At 47.6% G+C, this 11,436-nt stretch overlaps 2 protein-coding genes across 8 annotated transcripts in view; one reads left to right on the top strand and one right to left on the bottom strand.

Moving 5' to 3' along the window:
• The window catches only part of LOC116843989 (prostatic spermine-binding protein-like), a 23,749-nt gene extending 13,984 nt beyond the window's left edge, over positions 1-9,765 (bottom strand). For 2 of the 3 annotated variants that reach the window (XR_004377967.1, XM_032815025.1), the window contains exon 1: positions 9,418-9,765. Coding sequence is in view for 1 of the 3 variants with exons in the window: in XM_032815025.1 (XP_032670916.1) it covers positions 9,418-9,433 (16 nt within the window). In the remaining 2 variants the exon portion in view is untranslated. Of the gene's footprint in view, positions 1-5,591; positions 6,458-9,417 lie in introns of those variants that run through there. The other variant, XR_004377966.1, reaches the window with a different exon arrangement.
• Positions 1-11,436, top strand: part of LOC116843988 (basic-leucine zipper transcription factor A-like) — an 89,749-nt gene that overhangs the window by 52,105 nt on the left and 26,208 nt on the right. The window lies entirely within an intron of this gene.

Raw genomic sequence — 11,436 nt, 5'->3', positions numbered from 1 at the left:
AGAGAGAGAGAGAGAGAGAGAGAGAGAGAGAGAGAGAGAGAGAGAGAGAGAGACAACGCTCACCCGACTCCGCTGGATGACGCGGAGGGTGACGCGGAGAGTTCCCACGGGTGGGAGGGCGGAAGGAGAGCGTGTACGAGAGAACCGGCCGAAGTTCGTGAATTCGTCCGAGTGTGCGTCGGGTGCATTGTGGATGTTCTCTCCTACCTCCCTTGGCCCTCCCCGCCACACCTCGACACAACCGGCACACGATGTGTACTACTCCTCTTGCCCCAACCCCTTCGCCGTGTTCTCCTCCCCCCCGTTCTCCGTTGCCCCTCGTGCACTTTCAACATCCATCCTTTTCGACCACACTGGGGATTCACCTCGTTGTACGCTCGTCTCTCTCTCTGTCTCTCTCTCTCGCTCTTTCTCTCGCTCCATCACGCTCTCTTCCCCGCAGTGCCCTCGGCTGGCGGTGCAACGAGCGATGCACTTTGTCGTCGTCGTGTAGTCGCCGCCGCTGCTTCCATTCCGTGGCTCAGTCGGTTTCGGCTCGGTTGCCGGCGAGGTTCGCGCTGAGGTGTGCGTCCGCCGGACACTCATCCGTCATTCAGAATGAACGAAAACGTACGCGAAGGGAAGCCGATGCTGTCGCGATAGCATCTAAATATCGTTATAAATGTATGCCAAGCATATATATGTAATAATGTCACTATTGCTAAGTCTTCTCTCTGCGTCATTTTATCAACGGGTAGAAATCGCACGGCAAATGCAATCATTATGCTTCCATTAGAGATACATATTATATATTATTTATAATAGAGATATTCGTGGATGGAGGCGAGAAATCTTTATCGTTTATACTATAAGAGTCTACAATCTCCTGTATCTCGCGAGTTTGATGTAATACAACGGATTACGCAGAAAATGATGCAGCCCGCATAATAGGACAGAACTTACGTAATATCAAATCGAACCTTACTGTTTAACAGAGGGTCAAAGGAAAATTCATCCCGAAATGTCCGCGCCCTTAAGAATTTCACGTCTTGGGAAAGATTCAATCTGCACACGCTACTATCGAACGTGCGAATCGGAAAGAGACGACTCTTAACACATACCTTGCACGCTTGCGTTAATATAAAGAAAAAACACAAAGTTATGCCTTATGATATTTCCTATGTTCATCTCATACTAAGAAATAGTAAACGAGCTTCTAAGCGCAGCATTCGAAGCGCGGACATTTTCGGCATTCTCGAGCCGGCGCGCGGAAGCACGGCGCGCGTACGCGCGTGCACGACGGTTGACCATGAATGAAGCCTATTTGCGTACGAGCAATAACAGGTGACACTCGACGGCTGTTTACCTTCCCTATCGGTAAAAAGAGGGGCTGGGTAGCGGCGGTGTGGCGAGCGGCGGGCGGGCGGCCGTAGAAGGGATCGTAAACACGAAGGGAGGGGCGTTTAGGAACCACGTGGATAGCGGCGTTTGAAGGAGCCGCACCGCGCCGAGCCGCGTGGCGCCTATGCCTCACGGATATGCGTGTATTCTCCGGCGCGCGAGGTGGTGGCTTTCGACGACGAGTGTCACGGACACCGCGAACACTAGTCGGAGCACCGTGCCGCATCGCGATGCACCAGTGAAGTCAGGCTCCGACGTATCCAAAGCCTTAATAGTACCATTTTAGGCTCAGGTATTTTCAAATCGAACTCATTGTACCTGAATATTCGTGCGTTATGACTTGGAGCTGTGTCCGACACAGCTCCTTGATAGCGACGAACGTTTAAAAGTATATGAAAAGTTTGAAGTAAGAACAGAGAGAGAGAGAGAGAGAGAGGAGAAGAATAAATATAATACTATATAATACCATATTAATTGAAAAAAGTTTTAGTAGTTTTGGGTTCATCAATCTCGACAGGCGTGAGTACTGAAAAATTTAGATGCTGCATTCGATCCGTTCAACAACATCGTACATCCGTGAATACTGCTCAAGTATCTTGAAGTCGTATGCCAATTCTGCAGATTATTAGCACAATAAATGCCAATGACTACCTAATTAAACCTCGGTTGAATGAAGAACCAAAATAGTCTTATTCGTGGGGAAGGAACAATATATTTATGACTTTATGCTTAAAATAGCGTGACTTTCGTTTATGATAAGTCTCGAATTTGTCGTTTGTAGTTGAAATAGCGCAAAATCTCACACTTAAAATCTCGAAATATTGTATATTTCATGTAACACGTTTATGACAATTGTAATTTCAATTTAAATAAAAGGTAAAGAGATTTAACAACGGGTTACGTTTTTACGAATTATTCATAGATAATTAATTAATAGGGTTTAACAATTCTAATAATAGTGTCATTTCCGCGTCACTTGAGCAAGGTGTCGAACGAGGATGCATTCGGTGTAATTCCGTGCGTTTCTGGCAATCAGCGTTCTCAGTTAATCGCCAACTCGCGATTTCACGAGCGGCGACAGCGACAGCGACGGACAGAGCGCTGTTCCTCGTCGACTCTGTCCGGCACTGACCTGGTAATGGAAATCCTCTTTTAACGATCAACGTTGCATGTATATCAACCGTGTGCGCTTAGAGTACCGAAGGTACATGTACGCAACCCCTCGTACTCTCCTTCGGCACTCCCACTCTCATCTCCTTTCCCCCACCTTGTTTTGCTCGTCACTCCCTCCGTCTTCCCCTCTCGTCTTTCTTCCTTGTCTCCCTGCCGCCTCGTTCTCCCCCTTCGTCTTCCCCTACCCTCCCTCTCCTCGCTTCTCCGTCTTCTCTCTGTCCTCCCTTCGCTTCCTAAGATCGTATAGCATTCCATCGAACCGGAATCAAACGAGCTGGCGTAGTGGGAGCGAGAGAGGAGGATGCGGCAGGATAGAGATATATATCTGTATATACATGTATATATATATATATATATATATATATATATATATATGTATATATATATATATGTACGTACCTATATATACACGGGGAAGGAGGCCAGCGTAGTGGGGAGAACGGGAAAAAGAGAACTGTAGGAGAAGAGGGAGATCGGTGGAAAAGGATGGGAGGGGTGAAGAACGGGGATGGCAAAAAGACGGAAAATAGAAATAGAACGAAGCAGGAAGGGCGGCGGAAAAAGGTGCTAGACAGATAGAAAAGGACGCGAGGGTGTGACGCGATAGCCGATCTCAGGCCTATATCCCCCTACACTTCCTCCTCCTCTTCCATCGTAGGCCTTAGTATCATTCTGTGCATGTATGTGCTGCTCGCGATGATATTTACTTCAAGGCCACCAAGAGAGCTGTCTACGAGCAACATGGTACCGCGTGTGCTCATAGTGACTGCGTTAGGCATCACTCAACAGTCGAGTGCGAGTGTGCGAGTACGCGTTGGCACTCGACAAAAACTGAAAAAGGTGATGGTCGATAGGCGCGTTGTACTTTTTGATGAAGCTGAAATCGAAATACTCTTGGCGCGTATTCGAAGCGAAATCTAATTATAGATTTATTCAACGTTTGAGAATTAATTCTGCTTCGACGGAGATAAAACTTAGAGAGGCCAAATAGATATTTCGTCGTTGTTAATTTTCAACAAGCTTAGATTTTCAGCGAAATTTATTTCGTGATTCCGAACAGTAGTCTATGTAATGTGACTTTCTTTGGAACGATATTATACAAGCGGACTGAAATATCTAGCCCTAACCTAGAGATATTGTGGCGTATCTTTTCTAAAAACAACATGCGACGCACATGAGAACCATGTAGTGCTCGGATAGAAATCTCTTGCCGGTTGTCTGTTGTCACCGTCGAGACGGTGGCGAGTTACTCGTCGATCTGCAAAATATCGTTTTTCGTATCCCGTCCGTTCACGCGGTTAGTATTTTGGTCTCGCGAAAGGCGACGGCTCGGTCGCGCGGCCAAGATCCATCGATTGCCTAACCAAACTTAACGCGATAGTGACCGCTCTCGCGTGACAAATAGATCGCCACGTGGTTCGGGTCATCCCTCGCACCCCTCGTCTCCCCCTAGCCTATCCCTGCCCCCCGCGCTATCTCCGTCTTTCTCGCGGCCTGCTCCTCCCTTTCTCTCCCTTCGCGACATTCCCACGAGCTATAAATTCACGCGCCTACACACAGGTGGCAGCGCTCTTTTGCCAAGTGCATACAGGCAGACTCCCTTTGGAGATAGCAGCGCGTCTACTAAACGCGCGGCCGGCGTATAGTGGGGGAAACGACGACCGCTTATCGTATGCAAACGGGAGTCGGCAACGTGCGCGCGACGACGACGGTAAAAAGCGGCTACTCCGCGGACGCGGAGCAGATATCGACACTCATTCAGTAATAAGAACCTTAGCGAGGTGGTCCTCGCTGCGACGCTCCATGCATCAGCGAATGCGCTTTGCTCTTCCAGCTACCTTCGGGAGCAACGTCGCTCGGGAGCGCCGTTTCTATTCAACCAATCCGAGTGACCTTTTTTGAAAAAAAACGCAAATCTCGCAAGAGCAATTTTTTATCAAGATTTTCGTCGAATAAAATTCTAGTTTTGGATACAAACGAACTATCAGCTATAGATTTGTCATTTTAAAAAAGAATTTCTAAGTATCAAACCTATGCACGCTAGACTCATCGTTATTACCCTACTTGACGATTTTCCTGAGAGCTCTTATAATCAAGACGGATGTCTGAAATTCCCAGAAAGGACTGCTAACGTCAGCACTTCGGGCACGCCAATACCTTTCATTCGATACTACCTTCTGGGTAGCAATAACTGATTATTATCGAGCCTTATACCGCAAGCAAAGTAGCGATTCTACGGCACGCGCATCTCCGTGCACAACGAACCCTCATTCACTGCCTTTTCCATAGGAACATCCACGCGGATCCGTCGGAGGACGGACGGACGTAGTCGCCCAAGTCCTTCGTATAATGCAAGCGACTTGGCGGCGGGCACGTTTTATTGCGTGCGAAAGGCCAACCACGTGCGGTGAGTCGCGCGCTCTCGTGCAGGTGGCAGCACGCCGCGATACACCTTCCTTCGCCCTCCACACGCGCGTTTTCGCGAGCCGCGGCGCCGCGCCGACGTCACGCGCGGCTACGTCCTCACTCGCGCGAAAGCACCTCGTTCGCCTCGCGGCCGCGCGCACGCAGGCAATGTGTTTTTGCGTGCACGTTTCTTCGCGGCGGCGGCCTTCCTTCCCCCTTCTAGAACGCGTACACGCGTGTACATACTTCTTCGTCACTTAATCGCGACGACTCGTGGTTTCTTCCTCCTCTCCTTCATTTCCTTCCCTTTTTTTTCGTCCTTTTCTACGTAATCCGTTGCAAGTATCTCACTTGGTACTTCCTACGATCGATACCGGTGTGAAACAAATATTCTCGACATTTCCGCTGACATTTATAGTACTCCTCTAATTGTGGTTGCAAACTGAGATCAATATTATAAATATTGATGCGTAAAAAATTATCGGAAACAAGCTTTCGAAATACTCCCGCGGTATCGAATTGTCGCGTAGCTAGTCTCGACGTAAGGTGGCGGTATCGGAAGTAATATTCTGGCGCAAGAGCTTTCAGTCCAAGCTGAAGGCGGTTACGCAATCGGCCGTCTCTTTGGCTGCTAAATATTCATGATGTGAGAACATTATGTTCGAGTCAAAACTGAAGTTTTTATTAGAAAATGTGTACATATAAATGATGCGAGTTCATTATAAACCCGTCGCTTCATTTGAAAGCGACACGATAGTTTCTTCCTTTTTTCCGTTCCCTAGCGCCGCCAGATTTCTCCGCGTCTCGCATTCATCGACCGCCTGCAGCACTCGTTGACGATAGCGCTTGGCAACATTGTGCCCAACATTGCGGCGCAATGTTCACGACGCGAGCAACCGTGATTTCTCGTGACGCTCACGGGCTTCGTCCTCGTCGAGGCTCGCTCGACGTAGTCAGCGATCGACGCGTTACCCCGTTACTGTCGCGGCTCGCTCGCTCGCTCGATAGCGCCGAGGGTTGATAGTCCGCATTGATCCTGCGGGAGAGCTTGCTGGTATCGCGCGCTAGGTTAGGTCGCTGCAGCTCGTCGATCGCAACCAAGATCGCCGTTCTCCGCTCGAGCGTAATTTCACTCGGTCGCGAGGTCTCATTTCGAGCTGAAACCGCCGATTCTTGATCTCGTCTCGAGAAAGATTCGATCGTCTAAATGATAGTCGTGTCTTCAATCATAATATCGATTCTCCTGTTTAATTGGCGATGTCCGACTATAAGTCTGAATTTTCTCAGAGATTTAATGTTTCTTTCTTCGAAGAAGTTGCATTAAATGTAGTGCAATTCAAAATATCAACTTGAGCCCTGAATTGTACATTTATAAGATCGGTTAGTGCTAACCGATCTTTCCTTGTTGCAACGTGTCTTTCCTGTTACGTAGCACCAGTTTATTTTAGAGATGCGTCATCCGACGTAAAAAGAATCTGACGACATCGTGCAACATCGTCTGGAATGAATGTAAACGACACGTTTGTGCGTATTAATTGCGACTTGTGACTTAAATTTATTAAATAAAACTATTAACACCTATTTATGTTTGGTATCGAACATCACGAATATCATCTTCCGAAGTAATCTTATGAAAATTATACAAGGTGTTTGATATTAATCAGTTTTCAATCAAATGGTTTTTAACCAAATGATTAGTTGATAATAAATGAAGTGCCTTGTGAGCGCTAGTCCAAACTGGATTATTTGTCGGCGCGTTCCTCAACGTCGCCGCACCCTCCCTTTTCTACTCATGGTCCGCGATGACGATTAAATCGCGTGTGCACTGCCTCGCGATCGCGTACAATCTGATCGCGACCATTTATCTGACGTATTCGTTATTCAAGAAGATCGTATCACCAAACTTGGTGCGACCATCGGCTAAATTCCATCACTCTTTCCTTCTTTTCTTTTCTCTTTATAGTTGTTATAATATATGTGGAGATATTTTACATTTCACGTATATGCACACCAAATAGTATAGTTTGCAAAGCTTCGAACACAGAGGAAGTTGTGCATATATCCTGATACGTCCTACACATCTAACATTTAACGTCACGAAAATAGTATCGTACGCAAAGGGATGTATTTTCGCATATTACGATCTCTATACGAGATGTATCTCTCGTCACTCGTACTTAGAGCGATAAAAATCCTGTCGAATCTCGAAGGGATACCTCGCAACAGGGCATCATCCTCGTCTACCGGCCAAATACATGAGTATCCGTAGATTTTAGGTATTCGCGCTAACGAAAATTGATTACGCGCGGACCAGCGAAGTTTTAATATATCGCCCCTCGCGCGCGAGCCGTTATTTTCAACGACCTCCTCCGAAAAGTATCGGGGTGGAGCGCGAGAGGGACGAAGATAGGGTAGGGAAAAAAAAGGAAAGAAAGAGAGAGGATCCCATCAGGGCGCTACGGCGCGGAGGAGTCAGTGTCCTTTAAGTAAGTTAGGCGCCTGCGCGAATCGACGCTGGAAATTCTCGACCGGTGGTGGTCCTGCGGCCACGTGGTGGCGGTGGTAGGGCGTATCGGTGGGCGCCGTTCCGCGGGTGGTGCGAGCGCGCGCGTATCTCCGAACGTGTGTGTATGTGTGTGTGTGTGTGTGTACGTCTGTCTGTACGTGAGTGTGTGCGTACGCGCGCTCGCGCGCGCACAGGCCGGGTGGAGGGTTAATAGGACGTTGGCGCCACGACGGCGGCTCGGGGAAGCGCGGCCACGTGCGCTCGCTATCGAACGGCCGCCATCCCCGATCCACCCTACCCACCCTTAGCCTCCTCGTCATTCCCCCGTGTCACCTACCGCCACCCCCTCGCTCCCTCGCCCGTCTCCCGCCACCCACCTTCCCACCCCCGGCTGCCTCGCTTCATCTCTTCCACCCTCCTGCCCGCTTATCCCCGCGCCTCCATCGCATATCGCCACCACCGCGGCACTACTACCACCACGCCCCTAACCCTTATACACGGCGCGCTAAACTATGGCGCGCGCGCGTATATAGGTACGTATCGTTATGTACATCTCTATGTACATAGACGGCGTACGTATATACGCGCGCGCGCGCGCGCGCTCGTATACCCGCGGCTCTCGTACACAGCTGTATCTCAGAATGAGCTGGATATATCGCGCGCGCGAGAGAAGTCGCTGAACACGAGGTATACAGTTTATGCCATTACCGACGTCCCGCCGAATTTCGGGCTCTTTCCAAGCGAGCGATACGTAACGCGCGCGCTCTCAGAGACGATCGGTCGTCTCTCTTCGACGACAACGGCTACTTCACCGTGCGCGCATTACGTCAATTTTCATTTGGTTCGTTCAGCATTTTCATTCGGTCATCGAACGCACATAAACTCAAATGACGAAACGCCACTCGCGAAATGTAATTATCTGCGCGTCACTCTTAGTCTTTAAAAATCGAACGTCCTTTGATTGCTGGATAACGTAAGAACGAGTAAATTACGGCATAAGAATGATCGTCAGTAGACGATATAATCTTTACTTAAAATATTGATGAAGATTATACCAACGTTCTAGGGTTAACTTTCAGCTATCATGTTCGAACTTGACTGATGTAAGATAACGTAACTATAGTAGGATAGCATGTAATGGATTTTATGATTGCGCTAGGTTAGTTTTAAGTTGCGTACTGCCAATTGCGAATTAGTAGTCCAAGTTAATCTATGGTAGCAACTGTTATGGCGATGATTCGCGCACATATACAGTCGGAAGCGGAATGAAAAACGGGACTGAGGATTGCAAATCCTTTTGGCTAGTTTACAAACCATCTGCACCGGAGATGGATGGGAAATCACCGCGCGATAGTTGAGGGTTAAAGCGGTTATCGTGTAATTATATTCGAACGCATTATACGAACGTTTCACTCTCGTATTGTATAACCGTTTCGTCCACGCGGAATGGCCGTAATGGTCATAATGGTCGTAATGATCGCGCGTAAAGTTCGCACGTCTTTGGCTAGATGCGATTACATTAACGTCGCGTCCCAAACAGCGTAGGTGCGAGAAAATTGCGGCGACCGTCCGAGAAAGGTTCGTCGAAAGCGATCGACGTTTCCTTCGGCTTTTCCCCCGAAACGAAATACGACGAAGCGCCTTTTTCATGCGAGATAATCAGATATTTGAGCAAGTGTACGCCGGCGCCTGACAAAACCTGCGCTCGTTCTATCGGTTCCGACTCAGCCTCCTCCCCGGTTTAATGCGATCCGCGTAGTTTGGTTCGGCAATGTTTTCGTCGATAAATACGTACTTGCCACGTTGAAGCAGTTCGAGGGAACTGGCAGAAAGGAAGCGATTCCTCGAAATTAGGGCTTCCCTAATTAGGACATACACCCGACGGAGTTCGATAGTTACTCTCGCAAATAGTAATACTATGTTCTGTCCAATAAAGTCCTATTGAGACCTACTTTTTAAATTTGGCATTTGCTTCGATGACTGTTGCTGTTGACATTAGATGCCGAAGAATAACACTCTCCATCCACAATCATCGACAGTCATGCTCAATTCCGACGTATGCTATCGAGACTCGCACTCGCAACGTTCAAGTCTTATAGGAACGTGCACTGATCGTCTCTCTCCAGTCTCCGTCCATCGACGACACTCACTATTAAGAGTTATTCTTGGAGAATAAAGCTCTCGACCGAATATCCATCAATAATTACTCGCATTCATGTGTCCGCTAACTCGTGACTGCTGTCGAGAGTCGCTCTCTCGCGGGACAAAACTGTCGAGTGTGCACCGAGCCAAAGAACAACATGCAAGCGTAACCGCGAATAAGCTCGCGATCCACATTCGTGAGCACATCATGTAGCTAGTTACTCTGAGCTCGTTTTTTTCCTCCACGCGTCAACGCATCATCAACTCTCTCTCGTTCGGGCGATTGCCAGGGTGAGGCAGGGAGATAGATAGTGACAAGGAGGAGACGAAGAAGGATGCGTATGCGTGAGAGAAAGAAGCTCGGGTGAGGCCGGAGAGAGAAGGGGGTAACAGAGAAGCGCAAGAAGTCAACAGGAGAGTGACGAAGGGAGAGACGAGCGAATGAGAGTGAGAAAGAGATAGAGACAGAAAGAAAGAGAGAGAGAGAGGGAGAGAGAGAGTAGTCGGTAGAGAACGCCTCCGGTCGGCTGAAACTGCCAACTAACGAGTAACAATCCCGCGGTTATTTGCTTAATGGCGCTTACTGTTGTTGGTCTCCGCGGCTGCTAGAGGTGGCCGTCTAATTGCCGACACGAACCCCGAACCGGTAATAATAATTACCCGTCGGATAGCCAGTGTTACGTTATGCCGGCTTCTCCAGGAGCCGCGACGAGAGAATCTCCGGTCTTCCTGCCGAAAAATGTCCACGATGGGGAATGGGGATAGGGAAAGAGAGATTGTGCAAGATGCACACCCGTCCGATAGTTTCTACTCTCGGGAGTAACTGCCGATAGGGTCGCTCTGTAGACTTTTAACATCTAATGATCGTTTAACCTAACCCAACCTAACCTAACCCAACATTTCGTATCAAGAGACACGGTAGTATCTCGCGCCAAGTATATTTAGTAGTGCACCTTCGCACTAGAGAGACGCTACACCGTATCCTTTATTGGAAAGAGAACGCTTTTGTGGAAACACGAGCTTTACTACTGTACGTTGTAGCGGTTCATTTTTATGCTTGCATGATTGAACGATGTTCGACAACAACGAAGTGGATCTTGAAAAAATACGTATTGGTAAAATCTCGAGAGTATTTTTGACATAATGCTACTAGAACGCGCGACAGTACAGAATGGCCATTCTGACACGGGTTATTTTATTGATACAAAAGGAATTCTGATGTTAGCGCTGAGTTAAATAAAGTCCACTATTGTACCTGTGTGTCTAAGTGAAACAATGTTCAATAACGCTAATTGAGTTCTGGATATATGACGTTGCAGTAGAACCATAAGAATTTAATATTGTTAATATCACCAACTACTGTGGAATTTACTCTAAATGGATTTTTTTCACAAATCCGTATTGAACGTAATAGAGCACCGTTTACTGTCGCGTTTATACATTTAGAGAAAAGGATGTTTTAGAAACTTTTATGAGAATCTTACGAATATACATGCAATACAAATATTAACGTTGATATAAAAAAAGTTCGAGCTTAATGTATCCCTAAGCTAACTGCAGTGAAAGCAGTCAAAGCACAGTATATTTTGTAACTAGTTATTTTTCCCGTAATAAGCACATTCCTTTTTCTTCTTTTTTTCTTTTTTTTAGCTATGTGAAATTATTTTCACTAGCTAGACGTTCATCATCGCGCCAGCACGAATTTGCAAATTTTCCATAGCTGCTCTTCAACGGGATTCGTTTTGCCCCGGTTCTACTACAGGCGTAAGCGACTTTTCCCATACACCTGCGCATTTACCACCGCGCACCTCCCCACCCTCCCACCCAAC

This window comes from Odontomachus brunneus, unplaced genomic scaffold, assembly GCF_010583005.1.
Source record: "Odontomachus brunneus isolate Ranch 3 - 2012 unplaced genomic scaffold, Obru_v1 Obru_scaffold_037, whole genome shotgun sequence".
Classification (NCBI taxonomy): domain Eukaryota; kingdom Metazoa; phylum Arthropoda; class Insecta; order Hymenoptera; family Formicidae; genus Odontomachus; species Odontomachus brunneus.
This window is presented reverse-complemented; position numbering and strand designations above follow the sequence as displayed.